The 22400-nt window shown below is 31.7% G+C and overlaps 1 protein-coding gene across 2 annotated transcripts in view; it reads left to right on the forward strand.

The window, feature by feature from the left end:
- LOC117229388 (aquaporin AQPAn.G) overlaps positions 1-22400 on the forward strand; it is an 81198-nt gene that overhangs the window by 39806 nt on the left and 18992 nt on the right. Inside the window, exons 1-2 of one of the 2 annotated variants that reach the window (XM_033485821.2) lie at positions 3706-4152; positions 8721-8914. In XM_033485821.2, coding sequence (XP_033341712.2) covers positions 4134-4152; positions 8721-8914 — 213 coding nt within the window. In that variant the 5' untranslated portion in view covers positions 3706-4133. Of the gene's footprint in view, positions 1-3705; positions 4153-8720; positions 8915-22400 lie in introns of those variants that run through there. The other variant, XM_076528381.1, reaches the window with a different exon arrangement.

Below are 22400 nucleotides of genomic sequence, written 5' to 3' on the forward strand. Positions count from 1 at the left end.
AAAGGCCTTCGCCCTTCCCGAGGACTTTCCCTTACCAATTTCAAGGACTTTCCCTACCAATAAATACGAGGACCTCTCGACCGAGAGAAGTCAGTTAGCAAGTTTTCCTCCGACTCTCAACGTGTCCATATTTCTGTATCATCCGTCACTCGTTTACCTTTACCTTCTACACATTGTATCTCATCGCCTTTGTTACAAGTTATATTAAAGTTCTCGTTATTTAAAAACCAAAAAAACTCTCGGATTATTTTATACAAACCGTCGCAGTAACCCCTGCGACAAAGTTACATAATTATAATTACTAAAATACTCTATTATCCATTATTATTTAACTACTTTTATTTTCATTACTACAAATACTTTTTCGCTTTTGTGTTCTATAACTAATAATTTGAATGCGTTTTTAATGCATTTGTAACAAATGAATGTAACATATGAATGTAAAATGGCATTGAAACAGTTCGAAAATATTATTGTATTATTGTCAATGCATTGAAATGGTTAAGAAAAGAAGTATGCAGGGTGTACATTGAGAACTTGAAATTTAAATATCTCGTAAACGACATATTTTTTGGAGAAATGTTAAATACAAGAGTTACTCGATTTCAAAATTCCCCCAAAAAATAAAAAAAAATAAAGAAGTTTCATAATTAAACAAATTTTTTATTCTATTGAATATTCTAATAAGATAAAATCTGATTTAAAAATGTGTCATACAAAAGTTTATTCTTTTTTCACGTAGAATAAAAGTCTGTAAGTAAAAATATAGATTTCTACTTAAATAAACAAAGTTACCCTACAAATAACTTTCAAAGCGGTTAACAAAAAAAGATTAATAAAATAGTTGTATTTCCACTTTGAAATCGAGTAACTTTTGTATTTGACATTTTTCCCGAAAATTTGTTGTTTTTGAGATATATTTACATTTAAAGTTCTCAAATTAGCACTCATTTCTTATTTCCGATTTTCTACATCGTTCTTATGTAATATAATCTGACTTCACATATGATTCTTTTGTACATAATGACTGTATTTAATGTTTTCATAATTTTTGTTCAAAAATTTAATTTATTTCACAAAGAAGGTTTGCGAATACACACACACAGAATTCATATGTTACATCTTTCACGATTTGGAGGTGAGCTATACACTTACATTACCATAAATAAAATAACGTGTACCTATGGTTTATAACATAATTTAAGATTTACAGTATCTGCAATTGTTTGTAGGGAATAGCTTTCAATTGAGCGTTTTATTAACCTGATATACGATGATGTCATCTCAAAGATTATATAAACAAACTCCGTTAGATATGAAATGCACCTTCGAAATTCGGAGCAGCACTTTTTTCTACGTTCTGCGATTACATTTACGGTGACGATTTGAACAGCATGACACGAATATGTGGTATAAGAATGTTTCCGTGCACAGTAGCGATAAGATATCCGGGTAATGCAAATGTTACATTTAATAATCGTTTGGGGTTAAAAATAAAGTCTGAGAATGATTATCAGATAACTTTTATGCAATAAAAGTGACGCCTTTTTCTACGTATGTGCATACATAGAAATGCATGCATGTTCTTTTGAACATGTTGTTAAAGATAGCCTAAAATTCAGCCATCAAGCCTTGAGAAATTACCATCACGATTCATACTTGTAGTAGCAAAACTATACAGGATGTCCCTAAAAAGTATGTACAAACGGACACCAGTTGATTCCTCATGAAAAAACTGCTATTGGTGTAAAAATAACTAAATGTAACAATAGCAAATGTATTGTACATATTCTATGAAATATAAGAGTTTAATGAATATTGTTGTAATTTGTACATGGTGTCTCTGAAAAGTATATATAAGTGGGCACCAGGTGATTTCTCATAAAAAAAACATGTCAAAAATACAGAATAGCTTTTTTTGTTTGGGATTTAGTTTGCGAGAAAATCGAGTTTGAATATTCAAACTATGTTTCTTTTTTTTGTCGTTTCACGCAATAACAAAACTAAAGAAAGCATTCCAGTTATGATCTAGTGGACCTCTAGCATCTAAAAGACATTAATGGGATTCACTGTAGCATCATTAATGTTCGGATAACTTTTAAAACGCAATAACTTTTTTAGGACTAGACTAATTTTTTTAGATGCTAGAGGTCTATTAGACCATAACTAGAATACTTTTTTAAATTTTGCTATTGCGTGAAACGATAAAAAAAATAAGGAACACATGTTTGAATATTCAAACTCGATTTTCTCGCAAATTAAATCCCAAAAAAAGCTTTTCTGTATTTTTGACATGTTTTTTTTATGAGGAATCACCTGGTGCCTTCTTATATATACTTTTCAGAGACACCCTGTATAGCTTACAACAGTATTCATTAAACTCTTATATTTCATAGAATACGTACAATACATTTGCTCCTGTTACATTTATTTATTTTCACATCAATAGCAGTGACGTGCAATAAAAGGAACTATAATTTTTTTGAACCTTTATCTCGATGGTGACGTATCTTCCGATAGTGTGATATATAATAAACATTTTTAAACCAACGCCACAGATAGAATAATAATCTTTCTGTTGTCAATATTCCGTTGATCTCCCGGATTATCGAGCTTTATGTTATCTATCCTTTTTTTTAAGCATTTGCACGGTAGCACGCTATACTAGTAAATTAAAGGGAAAAACAACACTATCGAGTAAAATAGTTAGTCCATTATAATTAATTAGTATTAGTTATTCATACATATGTGCGTATTTCTTGCTAGACCTGTCTCTTTAATCATTGTAATAGGTTAAAAAAAACAAATTGGTTTACTTAAATTTTTTTCATTTTCCTATTATTTCAATTTTCATCTAAATACATACAATACACAATTTACTAATTTCGGTAGTAAAATTCATTCTCAAATGCAGCATGATATAAATTCAATTTGCAAATGACTACTTCTGAGGAAAATAAAACTTTAAATCTTTCGTCTTACAAAGGTATACAATCTTAATTTTATAACCAAATAACAAACTGTTCTCATGTCTACCTACATCATGTCTATATTCTTGTACATTCAGCGATATAATCTTACCGATTTCAATATTTTAAAATAAATTCGAATCCTTATTCGAATAATCGTTTGTTCGAATTTATCGAATTTGAATCAATTCAATTAATTCTTTTCTCGTACAAATTATTCGAATAAATTCTAATAATTCTTTATTCGAATAAATTATTCGAATAAATGGATAGAATAATTTATAACGTATAATAGATAATTATTACTCGAATAACATATTCGATTGAAAGTTATTCATTCGGATAATTGTCTTAGATAAATATTGATTCGAATAATGCCCGGCTCTGGCAATTATATCATCGCCGAAGAGGACTACGTTTCGTTACAATTCCATATTAATCGGCGTTTCGTGGCATTAGGATCGACGAGATCCGTTAAAGACGCGCGGGATCCATTAAGCTGCAGCGTGTCAAGGATACGGTGCCGCGATCACGGTCCGCGGATCAGACATCCTCCGGGATCGTGGTCGTGCAAAACGCGGGCCGCTGCTTTTGAATGAGTTTTTGAGTGAACAAGATTGGTGGGGTTACGATGATGAAGAGGTTGAAGGTGGCGGAGGTGAGAAAGGGGGGATCCCGCGTGTCGATTGGGGGGAGGACAGCAGTGGAGAACAGCGATATATGAAGGCGAAACTGCCGCTCCACAGACTCAATAGCCCAGAAACTCCACATGGTGTACTGTCGAACACGGTGGATTCGCGTGCGACAGAAACGACAGTTTGTTTCAACCTCTTGTTCATTCCTTTTGCGTTATCGTCGAACTCTTTTCGTTCCTCTTTTCTCGTTCGTTATTCCACAAGACTCTCCGCTGCTCGAGTCGAATCGCGTCTACTGTCACGAACTGCCAGTATCCGAGGTGACAAGCAATTGCCGATCGTTTTCGCTAGTTTCGACAGGGAGTTTCTTGTGAACGGTGATCGATGAACGATATATTTCCTCGGGAAATGCTAGGACCGTATCAATGAGAGCATCGTCCGCTGCCGACCGGATCTAGTGACAAACCGGAAGAAGGGTACTAGATTCGGGGAAGCTTTTGTTCTTCGACGAGTGTGTAACGTGACAACGATGGGAAAGGGTTGGAAAGGTATGTTGATTGTTCTTGTTTCGAGAGAGAGGTTTTCGGCGACGCGGAACACGTATTTTCAGTGATTTGTTTGTTGGTTTATGCGTGATCATGGCAGTCGTGACTTCGAGTCGTTGTTCAGGGTTTGTTCTCAGTATTTATAGTTAGACTGCGGATTTTTATACAAAATAAGAATTGCTTGTATTAATTGCAAGATACAGAAACGCTGCACAGACATTTCTTTCATTATTTGATTATTTTATAGTGTTGGAAATAATGGAATAGTATTTGTGTTCGCTTTTTTATATTTGATCTGCTGATTTTTGTCATAAATACATAAAATCTGCAATCTTTTCATAGCTATTGATTTATTATTGTAAATGTAATTCTCGTTGTATTATATAATTGGCGCAGTCGTGTGCGTTTCCTGTTATTTCAATATTCATAGTTGATTTTTAATAAGTAATTTAATTAAGTAACATATAGGTAATACCATTTTTATTACGTGATCTATTTCGAAGCTTTGTGAATCATATTTTTCAGTTACACAAAAAATATCTTTGTGTGATCAAATTTATTGATCTATGTTTTCTTCAGATGTAGACTACTATTAGATCATTGTATAATTATACGTATTGAAGTGTTATTAATAGACTATAGACTTCCTGTATTTATGCCAAATTGGATAAATGTAATTTGAAATATTAAAAATATTAAAAGAATTTAAAAATGTCAATATATTATTTGTAATCTGTTCAATCGATTAAACAAAGAATGAACTTTTTATTTAGTTTTTATTTATTGCAGTTGATGCAGACAATTTTTATTTTACATAAAAATCCGCAGTCTAGTTGTTAAGGTATTAAATAATTGTTTGAAACTGACCATTACTGACGATTTTATAGGATTAACTATTAGTAGAATTATATATGGGATCAAAACGTTCAATTGTTTCAAGGTAATTGTTATATTCGTCTTGCAAATTTCTATTGTATTCTACAGAAGATTTCATAAAAAATTCCATAAAAGAATGCTTAATTAGATTCTTCTTAAGACTGTATTACTTTTAATTTTTTATTTTCCTAGATAACAAAATAATAATTTTAAGTTAATATTATAACGTACTAGTTGAACATGCACATTGTTGTAAAACTATTTCTTACGAGCATATAAAATACATTTCATGTTTAGTATGTTCATTTGTATGTTCATTGATATGTTCAATTGTTTGTTCATTTGTTCGTATATTGTACGTTAATTTGAAATATATATATTATTTAATTTTTAAATTAACAATAATGCCAATTATTGCTGTCAGGTGAAATAAAGTACGAAGTGTTATAATTTTTAGACTTAACGAAATGGTAACGGGTTTGTAATCTTAATCAGAATTTGCCAAAAAGTATAAATAAACATATTTTGGTATTTTATAGCTACATAAATGAACTAACAATAAGTCAATAGAGGGACACACATGTCGGCGACGTCGCCGTTTCAGACTGCTGGTTCGATAATAAATTACACAGGAAAATTTTTTTGTCGCTTCACGGTACGCGATTCACCGGGAGTGAAGTTAACCAGGGAAATCATTTGCACAATTGTTATGAAAGTCGACGATTATAAGTGTTCCTGTTTCTCTATGGCTACCATTCCTTATCACGATTTCGCATTAACGCGTGTATAACGTCTAACAAGAACTTGCGTTTGAAACATAACGTCGTTTGAAACATATACGTACATACGTGACGTGTTATCAGTCTGCTGAACACGAGCGGCATAATCCCTAACATTGATTTGAACTGATAAAGTGTTCCTTATCTCTATTGTCTAATTATAGGATTATATTATAGATTTTCTAATTATTATAGATTTTCTAATTACTAAACCCGTTACCGTTTTGTTAAATCTGAAAATTATAACACTTCATACTTTATTTCACCTGCCAGCAATAATTGGTACTATCGTTAATTTTACAATTTTATGTAGTCGTTTGAATTTTTTCTAAAACGGAGAAATATATATACAGGGTGTCCCAAAATTATTCTACTTCCGGGAAATGAGAAGTTTTTGAGGCAATTTGAAGTAACTTCTACCTCGGCGAGAATGTGTTCCGCTGATTGGCTCGGCCGCCTAGCGCTAGGCAAGCTCGCCTCTAATTGGTCAGCGTTTTTCGTTAATAACTTCTAAACAAAGCCGCGGATTGCATTTTCGCTAAGGAAAAAGTTACTTCAAATGACCTCAGGAATCCCACATTTCCCGGAAGTACCATAATTTTGGGACACCCTGTATATATCAAATAATTAAAAGGGTTCACAATTTCAAAATTCAAGGAAACTTTCATCATATAAGATTAACTTAACATAATATAATGTATCATTTTATAATCGAAAATTAAAACGAAAAGTGTATCGGGCATCTTCTCGAAGACACAGATCAATAATTACTTGAAATATTTCTTATTAAACTGTGTCTAAATAAAAATACATTAGAAATGATCAGTACAAACTTTTCTATTTCTACTTTACACATGTTGATAGTCGTTAATAAACTGCGAATTTAATGCATTTATGACAAAAATGATTGCATCGAATGCAAAACAGTAAAAACATCGAAAAAATTTTAAATTGCTGTTGTATTATTTCTAACTCAACAAAATCATTTTAAATAAAGAAATAAACGTTTATGTAACTTTTGTATCTTGCAATTAAAGCAGACGACTTTTATTTCGCATTAGAATACATAGTCGAGTCATTACACTTTGGCACTGTGGATTAATGGCTGTTTTATCTTGTGCTTTTAATTAAATTTTCTTTCGAATGCCACATTCGAGAACTACATGTTACTTTCCATCATTTTATGCATTTGTTGCAACAATGAGTACGAGAGAAATGTTAATATTACAAACATCAAAAGAATTTAAGGATAGCTGTTATATTATTTTCAATTTTTACCTATTATTAAGAGAAGAAATATTATAATAAATACGTATATAATTTATTTTATAAAAAGGTCAGCGGTGTAGTAATAACAATAATAATTATAGTTAATGTGGATGACACGAATCTGGAATGAAAGTATGAAGATCAGGAAGTATTCGCTACTAACTATAGAATTAAAAAGAATATCAAGGCAGAAAGAGGTCTACATAACACCAATCATAATGTCAGTCACTGGAACAACGATACGCTCGTATACTACTTGAAGAAACTCCAGCTGAACTAACATACCTACGCGACCAGCCATTCAGAAACCAGTAATTCTGAAAATTTGCAATACGGTCTTGAACGTTCTGGTTGACTGATAAATAGAAACGAATGAAAATTTCCGAAAGTTAGTACGAGAAAAGAATTATAGTAATTTAATATAACTGCTGTACAAAACAAGTACGAACGATACTGTATGCGTATAATAATTATAAAAGTACAAGGAATATAAATCATATGAACGCAAACATTTCGTTATAACATTCTCTTCTTCCAGGGATTCTTTATATGCATAGATTTATATTTACACAGATGACATTTCAAAAACAAAAATTAATTCCGTCTCGACGTTCTTCGCAAGAAAAATAAAATCGAAATATCCTTGACTTTATCGACGTACACATATTCTTCAGATCTGTTTCCGCTATAAAAACAACAAATCTAATTACACAACATTTCCTGCTGGGTCGTAAAAAGCAGCTAAACGAAATTTCACGAGAATTGAACAAAAACGATTGCAAAACGAACAGATCTTGAATTTTTTATGTTAATAGATACGGATCTTTATGAAACATAAAAACGTTGTGCATTAGTTGCAAGAAACAGGAACTGCATAAACATTTATTCTCCTCTCGAATAATTTTACTGAGTTATAAATAATAGAATCAAATTGTGAAATTTTTTTAATAGCCTCACTGTTTCGTGTTTCGACCATTTGTCACAAATGTATAAAATTCGCATTCTTCATATAAATAATCATTAACAGACTGTGGATTTTTATGCAAAATAAAAATGGTTGTTAACTGGAAGATGAAGGAACTACGTCTTTTCTGTATAATTTGAATAAGTTGACAGTAATACAATAATATTTTGCAAATTGTAGAAATGCTTTTACTATACTGTATAAAATATAATCATTATACTATTATAATGTCACTACACTTTACATCAATTGCATGTAGGAACTAAATAATTCATCATTTCCTTTCCCTTAATATTCTGAAATCCACTTAGTCTATAGATTAGTTAGCTGTTGTGTCCTCTTTGAAAAGTGTACACCTAAAATGTGTCACGCGAAAGAAAAAAACGATTTGCTCATGCTGTATACAGTTTTTTCATATTAATTATTTATATCTTTTTATTTGTTCGTTTTGTATTGTCTGGACCACGAAATATTCAAAAAACATCTTAAAATTTATGAATATATTTCAGTTTTCATTAAAATTGCAATTTAAACAGCGCATCGATCTTCTTGACTCGTAAAAAAGACAGCTAACTCGTTAAACATCATCTATTCAGTTTTGCCGCAAACGCATAAAATGATGCGCATAATAAAGCGTAAAGTGATGGCGTACTAACCGATTCCGTCTTTCCTGTACTGACCAGGTGCGAAAGACTTCGTCGGCATCGACGAGGTGACGAAGGTCGATTTTCTGGTGATGATGTTCGCCGAAGCTCTGGGTACGTTCCTCCTGGTGTTGATCGGTTGCGCCTCCTGCATCACGTGGACCACCAACAATCCACCCACAGTGGTGCACATCGCGTTCACCTTTGGCCTTGCCGTCGCGAGTCTGGCGCACGTAAGTCAACCACTTTTTACGTAATTATTTGCTAGAAGGAAACTTCCGAGGCTTGCCGATAATCGAATTATTACGCGTTCGCTTCCGCGGCGTTACATATGCGCCTGCAATTGTGAAAGCGCTAAAGAATATTTAAAGAATATTTTGTATCGAACAATTATTCCTACACAATCGAAATAACCGTTCAATGAAATCGGAAATGCCGTGGATAATTCGAATTCGACTCGATTACACGCGCAACAAACCGAAAACACCACATTACGAAAATTCTACGTGATTTTCGTAATCGCCGGCACGCGACTGTCGCGTTATTCGATCATTCCGATAGATCGAACGTCATTACATTACACGCATCACGTGACGGCAATAGTATTGCATTCGACTTTGATAATGCAACAGTGATGCGAGTCCATTAGTATTTGAGAGTGTAGGAGCAAAAGTGACCACACACCTTTTAAAAAGCATATAACATTTTTAAAACTGGTCTAAATGACCTAAATTTTGTTGTAAATGTTAGAGTTCACTGTACAATAATTAAAATACGTTCTTTTTTCTAATTTTACTATTACTTGGAATAAAAAACATATAAAAAAAAACTCGTTTCCCACTTTTTTATCTGAACTTATATGAAAATTTAAAAAATGGGTTTGATGTTTTACAATAACTTATAATACATGTTGAAAACTTCATTGAAATCGGTTGTCGCAGAGTCAAACTACAGCCAACTGAAACATGTAAAAATTAACTTTTTCTGGTTGAAATTCGTGAAATACTGCGATTTTCGTGATTTTTAATTATTCACAGCTTATGTCAAGATCAACAAATTTCAATGAAATTTTTAGCATGTTTATAAGTTAACGAGAAGTATCAAACGCATTTCTTAAATTTTCTTTATAGGCTCAGAGTATTTTAGATTTTTTTTATACCAAATAATAGCAACATTTAAAAAAAAACGTATTTTAGTCATTGTATAGTGAACTAGTTTCTTTAACATTTATAAAAAAAAGTCAAGTCATTTAGGCCAGTCTTAAAAAAGTTATACCATTTTAAATGGTGTGCGATCACTTTTGCTCCTCACTGTAACTTTCACTCAAATCGTTCCAGCTGAATATTTACTGCCAATTAGTCTGAAATACGGAATTGGAGTAAAACACTTCTTACTGGACTGTCCTAACTACAATAATATTAGAACCAAAGAAAATTTTCCTAACAAAATAAAAAAATTCCTAAACGACAAAAAATATATAGAACGAATAACAAACTACCTAAAAGATATTAAACTATTGGGTTGGCAACTAAGTAATTGCCGATTTGTTCAATGAAATAAAAAATTTTTTTTACTTAGAATGAAGTTTAATCTGTAATGTATTTTCCATTTTGTTCGATGACCTTTTGCCATCTCTCTGACAACTTGAAAATTCCACGCTCGTAGAAAGTCTGATCCTTTTCGGCCAAAAACTGAGTTAAGTGAGATTTTACAGCGTCATCATCATTAAAAGTTTTACCACGAAGGGAGTTGTCCAGGGATCGAAATAAGTGGTAATCCGATGGCACGAGATCAGGGCTATATGGTGGGTGTAACATCAATTCCCAACCAATATCCATCAATTTTTGCCGAGTGGACAAAGACGTGTGCGGCCTAGCATTATCCTGGTGGAAAATGACACCTTTACGATTGACCAATTCTGGTCGCTTTTTCTTGACCGCTGCATTCAATTTGTCCAGTTGCTAACATTCACGGATAATAAAAAATAGCATAATAATAATAATAATAAAATTTTTATAATATAACATTTACGGATATCATAAAAATGGGAGTGAAAGACATCTATAACTGAAATCGGCAATTACTTAATTGCCAACCCAATATATGAGGATATACATATAGAATAATAGTGTTAATCTTTTGTAATCTTGGTTAGTTTATAATTATTAAGCTATATCATATTATGCATTAAGTTTTATAAGTATATATCACATGTAATACACCGTGGTCGCTAATGGCAAAGTAAAATGATGCGACCTCAAATAAATAAATTAAGAGAAACGGAATTGGAAATTTCACGAAATGTTAATATATTTCACAATGTTGAAGAACTATTGATGGAATAGTTTGCTTTGAGAATTAAACGATTTCTTAATTGATATAACTTTTATTTATTTATTTCCCCATCCATACACTACACGTATCGGTGCTTTATATCGATGTAGTAGTGAAAAGTAATCGAAATCATACATAATCCACGAAATGTTAATTAAAAAGTAATTACATATTTTATTTAATATTAAATTATTTAATAACTAAATATTTAATATTATATAAATTATTTGTATGAGTTTTTTTTATTAAAAGCAACAGGCATAATAACATGTTCAATCTTTAGATATATGTTTTAACAAATCTCTAAATGGAGCTGTAAACGATTCTTAGCAACGTCAACTGTATTAATCGTTGTCGAAAATGTCCGCCTTCCGAAAATAAAGAAAAACAATGTTTTGTTTGCATAAGAAATTGCAGTCTGCAGGAACATCCCTAATAAGATAAGTACTAAAAGCGTTCTTCTTACGTATGCTCTCCTTCGTTTACTTGTCAATGGCACAACACGTACAAATTATTAAACATTCGAAGCATGCAGATAATTAACCCGTACAATCGAATTGTGATTTTCAACAGAGTGTAAGAAAGGGTTGAATGGGCAACGTGATTTAATGGGAGCATTTTTTACAGAAATAAAAACTCTGGGACGTTAAACGGGAATATGGTAAAAATGTGGCTTCACGCAGTGACGCGTAATAAATGATCGTGCGTATTGAAAAAGATGGCACGTGTGTGCGCGGTACTGAATCATTCTTTTGTGACATGTTCGAATTTTAACAAAGACGAAAGTACATTACAACATGGTCGATAATGACAAGTGGAGGCAATTCAATAGTGCTGCAATCTTTCGATAATGCTTGTAACCATAAACGTTCGTTAAACCTTGTTATGAAATACATAAATAAGAATATAGCAATTGCAAGAGACATACAATACAACACAATTGTGAAATAAACAATACTATTTTATTAATATACATGCCCCCTCCCCGCTCCAAAACTATTAGGACACCTGCTGATTTAGTATAAATCGTAATTTCTCATTCAGTTTAGGTAATAGTTTATGGCGTCGTACGGTCGAAAATTCACATTAAGTTGGAAGATCCTGTCACTTATGCAATTAATTTACCGATCTATTGCATTTTGTTCAGTGAAATGTATGCCGAATTCATTTCGTACGATATGTTTTCGAAATATGTGGAAATTTAATTTTCTTTTATAAAATTTATTATAATGTATATAAATTTTATTATAATGTAAAAAATATATAGATATATAGTTACGTCGGTATTTTAGTTGACGCTCACAGTTTTGGGGAAATTTAAGGTAAAAAATTTTTAATAAATGTAAATGCTATTTGAATTAGGAACGAGAACATTTATTTCGCCGTCACAATATTAATAGAGGCGATACATAATGAATAAACATAAACAACAAATAAAACAAAGTAAAAAATAATGAACTTTTGTATTTAATCGTAACAGAAATTAAGTTGACGATAAATACTTCTATGAGATACAACATAAAAAGTACAAAATTTTTAATTAATTAATAAGTGGTTTGATAAATATTTGCCACAATTTCATTCCATTTGCTTTGTATGGCTGTAATGAAGTCCGATTTTCTATATCTTTGATTCCATGGAATTCATAGCTCTAATTCATCCCATAGATGCTCTATAGAGATTAAGTTTGGACTCTGGAGTAGCCAAGAAAGTACAGAAATACCATTTTCTTCGAAAAATTTGTTAACTATTTTTGCTGTGTATTTTTGCTGTCGTTATCATGTTGAAACACCTATGGACTCAAAATTTTTCAATTGACTGAAATAAAAAAAAAAATTTTCATTTAATAATTCAATATATTTACCAGCAGTATCAGTCTTCCATCAATAATAATTAAATTGCCTACTTGTTGTCATTAAAACAACCCCATGTCATTATATTTCCACCACCGTGTTTGACAGAGGATGTCACTAGTGTCTATTTGAAAGCGTCGCCTTTTTATCTCCATACATATTTTTTCAAATATATATACAAATATTTTTATACATATACATATATTTTTCAAATATACATATATACAAATTATTGATTTCCAAAATGAAATCGGCTTATTGTAATGTTCTTTAACAAAATTTAAACATTTTAGTGCATTCACTTCTGAAATTTATGGTATTTTCTTAGATATCCGTCCATAAATATCGCTTTCATGAATGCGAGATTTGATTTGCGTGATCGATATTGGTAGATATTCTTTACTGATTAACCGATCTTCGAGAGCAGTTGTTTTCTTCTTTCTACCCGATCTCAGTGAGTTTTCAGATTTTCATGTCATTTGTAATTTTTGGCATATCTTCCTACCAACTCTTTCCAATCTTATATGCAATTTGTTGCAAACTTTCTCCTTCCATTCTTCTTTCGTAAATATGTACCCTATTAAATACTTGTAACTCTCTAGTTTTCGGACTACTATAAATAAGAAGTATGTGAAAATATCCAACAAATCATTAGTCCACTAATAAAATTAAAAAATTATTAAAAGATATTGATATTCTATTATTTGACAAAAAATTTTTAAGTGTACAATAACTTTGTTCTGTATGATGTTTTCGCTTCCAGTCTTCGCAGGCAACTAAGTCATTATCCATATTTGATGTAAACAAAAAACAAGAGTTTCTTTAGTCGTATAAGAACATCGTTGAAATTTATGGCCATCAACATAAATACCGATGTGACTCTATGTACCTGTTACAGTTTAATACAATTAATTTTAAAACAAATTGACAGAAATTATAACGATTTTTTATCAAATTTATATAATTCCATATGAGTGTCCTAATACTTTTGGAATGGAGTGTATATCAAGATGCACACACACAATTTAAAAATAATATAGTCAGAAGATTACGCAAAAACTAAACTAACAAAACAAACGCTCTGTAATTAACCCTCGACCTGCGGTTATTCGATTATTTTAATTGTTATATTTATTTTATTTTTTATTCGATTATTACAGTGTATTTAAATCGTTACCTAATTACTACATTTCTTGCAATTAAATAAAATAAATCTTTGTTGTACTATAAATAACAGAAAGATTATAAAACAAGAACCATCTTGAAGAATATATTTTAAAAATTGATGAATAAAACTGAAAATGGTCCCAGCATCGTCGATTGAATAGTTGTGCAAATACATGGTGTTTTTTCATTTGTCTTCCAAAATTCGTGAATCATTCATTAGTGTATGAAACGAAAACTACTGCATACCAACATGATCATAATTTTCTAAATTTCATAACCATTTGTCAGACAATAATACAATATACTATATATTATAATGTATAATAATATATATTAATACATAATATATACAACGCAATCACAATGTGATGAAAAATGGAAGGAAGTTCTAGGGTTATACATCATCGATACAGCAAGATGATAAATATTTATAAATTAAAACAAACACAGCCTTTATACATTTTTCTCTCATATGTCATTATGACATTTGTATTGTCAATTATGTCACTATGTAAATTCACTTAGCAATTTACATTTAAACCCGCACGTTATTGAACGGTTATCTCGTCGACAATATTACAAAATATCAAATTAACGGCAACGATTTACTAAAATTTCGGGAACCTTTAGGCTCCCGTGTTCAGGTGCGCGGCACAGGCGTGATAAATTATTTACCACCTCGCATTTATCTGATTTCATTGAATGGATAAAAGTAATCGTGTTTTCGGCTCGTCCCATAAGAACAGTCCGCCGTCGGTGTCCAGGTGGGATTGACAAAGGGGGAAAGGGAAAAAGGGGGTTCCCATTCACCTCGCTAAATTGCCGTGTCGAGCGAAGTTTCACGAACGGACTGATTCCAATACTCTCACTATCGTTCGTTCACTTGTCCGTGGCGTTATGTTTTCCTCGATTAGCAAATTGAGAATTAATTTGTTGCGTCGATAAGCTGTCATGTAGGAATTATTCAACGTCTGAATCGGACGCGAGCGAACACTATAAAGCTTTTTAACCGAATTTAATCTGCTTCTTACGATTATCATATTTTACTGTGTTGCCGGTGAAATATCTTACTGATACAATATATGTATATACAGTAAAAATATTTTACTGTAAAATATTATGACTGAACTATAATAAATGCCAATTAACGAACATCATCCGTATCTAAATACTTTTGTCATAATTTTGAAATATCGAAAATATCGAAACATAGAATTACAGTGTTTAATCAGATTTTCAAAATACTTATTTTCGGATACATATCCTGCGCTTTAATTTAAACAATTTTATGAGTAGGTACTGCGAACGTTTTCATAATCTAGACATTATTTGAAATGAAAGACACAGTTTTAATCACTTTCTACTGTTCTAATTAAGAGAATATTAATCAAGTACGTTTTCTGTATACATTTCTAAGAAGTTAGAAATACATATCTTCGCTACGCGAAGGAAGACTAGTAGCATATACATCTAATATATTGTCTATAATTGGTTTTCATTCCTTGCCGAATCTTTTTCTTCTATAAGTGTAATTTTTGTGCACAATTTATAATACAAATGGCTGCTTCCTGGATGCTAATATTAAAACTTTGAGTGGACTGAGAAGAAATGAATCTTCAAAAATGCATGAAGCTTGAGAGAGTATACTCAACATCATATAAGTCATTGTTCAGTTATCGTTTGATTAACAATAGAACAATCAAACCAGTCAAAATAACTGGTTTCTGATTTTTCCTTTCACAATTTCTGATATTATAAAAATGTTTTTATGATCTTTTATGATGTCTTTTTTTTTATAATGTTATATTTTTATGAAATTCTTAAATATACTTCTTCATTTAAGGGTATATTATGGTAGAAATCGTACGAAGTTTAATTAAATCCAACTCTTCGAGCCTCGGCAGTTCCAGTGTTAAATAAATTACTCTGATTCTATGGAATTTTTGAGATTGATCGATTGGCATAGTGTTAAAGAACGGAATACCGACGAAATATTAATGAACGCTCTTTAGTACTACCCCAGTAACAAACTTTGCAAAGAAACGAATCAGCGTGTATGTACCACATCCGCCGGTACACCGAGATAAATCAAAACTCGCCAACCGGCATGCGATAAAGTAGGAGCACTGAACGCTAATAATTCAACAAGCAGCATTTTATCGCAACATGTACCATTAAACGAAGTAAATTCCTTCGTGACCTATTTTCTCCATCGAAGCGTTATTTCCCTCTCTACTCAATGCCAAGTTTCACAATTCGTCTCGGGGACCAATGAAATCGGAGCAATGATAAATTTCGCGTATCAAAAGCTTGTATCCTGCATTCCCTGGATCTTTGATAATCATAGCTGACTACTTAACTACTCACTCGTTTCTCATTTGTACAACTTAATTCGCCTCCAGGTATTGAATTGTTTCAGTTTGTACACTCAAATTCATTCGTTTGAAAATTATATTCCTTTCCTTCTCAAATCAAATTCAGCCCCTTGCACCCCAAATTTATCCTTTTACAAATTGTATTCAGCCATTTACAAATTATATTCAACATTGTTCAGATTATATTTAACCTTTTGCAAATTATATTCATCCTTTTACAAATTATATTCATCCCTTTGGAAATTATACTCACTCCTTTGAAAATTATTATTCAATCTTTGGCCAATTATATTTAACCTTTTGCAAATCAAATTTATCACTTTGAAAATCAAATTCACCCTTCCGCAGATCAAATTGACACTTTTGAGAAAGAATTTATTATATCTTGCTTCCTCAAACCATTGTAATAAAAATTGTATGCAATATGAAATTGTTGTTTTAACCAATTTATATACAGTGACTCGCATTAATATTCGGACACAATATTGTTAGAAGAATTATTGCTCCTTTTTATTGCTTATGATAGTATTATTGAATCAATTGTTTTTTCATATAATAAAGCACTTCTTAAAGTAAGTAGAAACATAAATTTTGTTTATTTATTGCACATGTTCTTTTGTATAATAAGCAATAAACAAGAGTGTGACAAAAAACGTCGCAAAAATATTCGGACAGTGAATGAATTACATTAATTTTATATAAAATGAAAATCTTTTTAATCATAATATTAATATTTTGTCGGTTGACCCTTTTGTTTTATTACTTCGTATAATCGCTTGGGCATGTTACAGATGATTTTATTTAAATAATCCGGCGAAATCCGTTTCCATTCGTCTAACAAACGTTGTTTTATCTCTGTTGTTGTTTTTGTGGGTATTGTACGAATTTTTCGGACCAATTGATCCCATAAATTTTCAATTGGTTAGGATCATTGGTTAGGATCATTGTCCTGATAAAACTTAAAACTGTACGTATATCCATATTTATAGCACTTGTAATTAAATTTTTTTTTAAAAATGACCAAATACTTCATTTTGTCCGTTGGCATGGTTTCGTTTTGACAAATTCTTTTGCCTCTTTTTGATCAAACGGTACCACTGTGCTACGGTCCATGTGCGATCATCGGCTAAATGAAAAGAGCCGATGGGTGACCTGGCTGCGATTGCTTAATGCGGCGTAGGCAGCACGTGGAAGGTAGACTGGTCCACCAAATATATCAGCCTGATTCTTTTTTGACGCGTTTAGCAACTAGACTGCCTGTCGCTCGGCGACGATGACGATCATCACCGGAAGGCATAAAGAATACGACTCTCCGCGGGAGCACGCGGCGAACTGGGGCCCGGCATGCCTTCGCATTCATTAACATTTCAAAAAAAAAAGATCATTCAGACTCGGGACCGATCGAGTAAACGCGAATCTGAATGACTGACAACGGGTGCCCCGTGAAACCTGTCATTACACGAATTTAGGACGGAACTAGATCGTGTATTCACCGACGTCTGTTACACAATGAATGAGCCTAGCATAATTCGTTCAAGAATGAGGGTACATTCGATTACGGGTTGACGTAATGCGATTTTGCGTATCGATAGAAGCTGAGAAATCTAATCGTTGTCTACAGTGCTGATCGTTGCTCGTTGAAATCCAATCGGCGTTGGTGCTCTTATATTTTGTATTACTACTTCCGTTGGAAAATTTTATTTAACAAGTTGCGTGCGATGAAAGTAGGTTTCGAAGTAGACAAGTAAACTTATACGTTCAACAAAATGGAACTTTTAGAAAACGTGGAACTTTTAGAAAACGAGTTTTCACCTTATGGAAAATATTTCAAGGAATATTCTCCTGAAGCAGATTTTTTAGAATCTGTCTATTAAAAGTTCCGTGGGAACAAATTCTTTTGGAACAATTATTTTAAAAAATTCTAACAAATAAATAAAACACTGGCTTATTTAATATTTTTGGTTCGCATCCGAAACAATTATTTAATATTGTTTGAATATTATTTATTCATCAAATAATATTTGCTACTTGTTATAATGTTTGAGAACGTTTTTATATCAATTAACAAAATATCCGTAACTGTTATAGAAAACATTTTTTATTTACAATTTTTTTAATTCTAGTCAAACTTTAAATTTCTAAAATGTTGTGTATCTTCTACAATGAGATTTTTTTCGAAAAGAACCACATGCAATAAATTCTAATGTAGCTTATGAAAATGTTCCGGAGCTTTTTCGAACCCTGATCCGAATAAATGTGGGCTTTATATATTAATTCAGTAAAACTACCCACGTTTCGTCTTCAGAAAATTTCGTAATTATTTTTTGCGTAATGAATTACAGCCTGTTCTGCTCCCAGTTAAAGTGGATATAAAATAGTGACTATTGTTAATAAAAATTGATTGTCAAGAATGCCCACACTTTTGTATTATCAGACTTCATCTCAGATTACGCGACAAATCATGTATTTACAATGTCTACAAAACTAAAAGTATGATCTAACCGTTGACAAACAAATTTTCCTTCTTGTGTAGGTTTTGCATTGACTACAAAGAATAATTTTATTTGCAAAATGGTGAATATGATCAACAAAAGGATCCATTTTATTTGCTGAGTGGTGAATATGATCTACAAAAGGATCAGTTCAGAGCGTAAAAAGGTGAATACGATCTGCGACAAGATTCATTTTCATTTCATAACCTGTACAATAAATTATGAAAATTACAAAAAATTCATACGATTCCTTCGCATAATCCTTGCAATTAGCAACCTGCTTACGATATTTCAAGCAAATTGTGCCCGATACTGGAAATTCTTCCGCATGGCGTGTTGTGATAAGCAGAAGCCGATAACGAGGGGATAAACGACAGATTTTTGCACATTCGTTTTGCACGTGTGCGCCGCGTTTTACGTATGCACATGCGTGTATTCCCTTTACACGTGACGTTGGTTGATTTCAGAGAGCTGCCGGCATGTAGGTAGAAGGGTAAATAAGGCCGGTGATTCGCCCAAGGGGGTCTAACTCTCGGGATGGTGCAATTCTGCCCCGAAGGCTCCAATAACCTACTCGAGACCACTGACTCGCCTCGAACCTCGGATCGACTAGTATGACTCTTGTTCTGTCTCTTTTGGTACTTTACTTTCCGACAGCTCGCGGCACGGATATGAGTATTTATAATCTCGCGTATCGACGGTTTCGCGAGCGGCGCACGCCATATTTTCTTTTGGTTCGGCCGAGGTTATTTCGTATAATCTGCTTTTCTCATCGAGATGCCTTTCCCCATGTACCACTCTCATATTTTTACTGTCAACCAACTTCTACCGATCTGTAGGGTAAAGATGCCCAATATGAGATCCATTCTTTTTTTTTTTTTTGAAATTGTAACTTTCGATTAAAAATACTTTTATTAAAAATTGATACTAGTTCGAAAACTAAAATATGTATTCTTTTACAATCTACTGGAAAATGCAGAAAAAAATTCCGCTTCTTCGTAAAAAAGGAAAAATAGAAGTATGCAAATTCACAGATTTGAAAAATGGGTTCCTAATATGAGACTCAGTTTGGCTTTTTTCAGGAAATCGATTGTTTACGACATTGTAATTCGAAGTAGGTAACGTGCAAAGGAATTTGATTTTTCTTCATCTTTACTATTACATGGTTTGCACTCCAAATTAATCCTTTTGTAGATCATAATCATCCTTTTGTCTTACTCGCTGTCTTTTTGCAAATCAAAATCATCCTTTACCAAATTAAATTCACTTATTTATAGTAAAATTCATGTTGGTTTAACAAAAGTTTAATTTTATAAACAACTGTTAGGGTGAACATGGTGTAGTGTAACGTTGGGTAGCATAATGTAGTATAATATAATATAATATGTATAATGTGAAATTTAATACAGTGTGAACAATGTAATAGTTTTTAAGATTTAGAATTCAACTGAAGAGAGTTGCAAAGAGATAATGAAATAAATAATAAATAATAAAAATAAAATATATAAGTAATAATAAATAAATAATGAATAATAAATAACGTGTAAAATGATATGAATATGTATAAAGAAATTAAATAAAGTCCAACATGTTTGTAAGGTTGAAACGAAAATATTAATAATACAATAATATTAATATGGTACAATGTAAGTACATGTAATCTAACCTGAATGGCATTGATATAATACAAATATAATATCAAGCCATAAAACAAATTCAAAACTTAGTATTTTAGCTACTATACTTTTTTATAATAGCCTTCTTCAAGAGTAAGCGTACTTTCAGATTACTCAACAATATAATTAACATCACATGTGAAATATGCAACATAGAAATCCAAGTAAAGTAATGAATTACAAGAGTTTGAAATTGTCGATATTTTATCTACTTTTCGCATCGACATCAGTTTCTTGCATATCAATAGCATAAAAGACATTGTGTACAAATTTATTCTGCGGTGATTCTAATCTTTAAAGATTCTACGAGAGTTAATGAAAGAAAGAAAATAACTCAGGAGTTAATTAATTCAAATAATTTCCAGCTGCTTTAATCTTTGATCTCAACTGAACATATGTATACATACATACTTGTATGCACGAAACAGAAACTACATATATTTAAACATACTTGGACTGGAAATAACAATTTTTTTCTTTAACACGTCAAGTGCCGCGACGGGATCACATATGGATGACACTAATTCTGAACTATTTTCCAAAATTCTTATTGATTATAATACATTCGAACAAAATGAAGTTCGCAGGGATGTTTAAAATACGAAGCAGTTAAAACACGATCTAATCTCTAATTTTTGTTTTATTAATTAAATTATTTTGCTTTCGTGGGAATTTTTAAAGTTGATTTTCCACATTTAACATGTTAAGGTCGAGATCCCTTATTCTGAAAATAAAACAAAAGTGCTGATAATTTTTGTTAATATAGACAATTTTCGATACTTTGTACATTTACAGAAAACACAAATGGTTAAAGATCTTCAATCTAGTCCTCCAGTTAAAATTATACCACTTTGATTGGCCTGCACATCTAAGACTTTTAAAAATAAATTAATGTCACTATCTAGAGAATTAGAATTTATAATCCCTCAAATAATTTTGCACATGTAAAATGTATATTCTGTATTAATATAAGAAATTTACATAAATTTGTTTCTAGTTGCCGAAACATTGTAACATTTATATTAGTTACAAATATATACGCCTCGTTGAATTATCTTTCGTACATGAATTATAAATACTACTTCTTAGGCTTCAATCGAGGTGTAAACTCAACTTTTTTCAAATATGGCATCGTTTTGTTTCACAATCGTAATGAGCAATATGTCTCGAGGGTTGCTCGTCAATGTACGTAAAAAGAAGTGTGGATAATTCTCTGTAATGAGCCTGAAAAGGTTAAGAGACATTCCCAATCGAAATACTTCGAACATAGGAATTTCACATATTCTGGTTAGTGCTATAACTCTTGACAATAATGAATGTGCATTTTTTTAGAGCAGTGAAGGTGGGTGAGCCGTAGAGTGGAAACTATGATTGGATTCTCATTATACATTGAAATATAATAGTTATTTATTTTCCGCCATTGAATCGATTTGCATGGTATTGTTCGCTGTTGACAATTTGACAATGTTTTTTATAGATCAGAATTTTCAAAAATTCTAAATATAATATTAGTATTTCTTAAGCGACACAAACACATTGCTGAAAATCAGTTAAATTAGCATCCAATGCAACACATGTTTATGTGAAAACAAAACCTCATTCAATTGCAGCAGATTAAATAAAAAATTAGCATACATCGTAACAATTAAATCGCAAACTTTATCAAAACGCCGATGCTCGATGAGCTCACTTACGATGTTTAAAATGTCGACCATATTGATTCATCGTTCTCAAGAAGTTAATATTAAACCTATTAAACAGTAATAATGACTGGTGTGCAGTATTGTCTTTAAAAAACGGGAAGATCGAATTAATTTAGGTT

This window comes from Megalopta genalis, chromosome 1 (assembly GCF_051020955.1).
Source record: "Megalopta genalis isolate 19385.01 chromosome 1, iyMegGena1_principal, whole genome shotgun sequence".
NCBI lineage: Eukaryota > Metazoa > Arthropoda > Insecta > Hymenoptera > Halictidae > Megalopta > Megalopta genalis.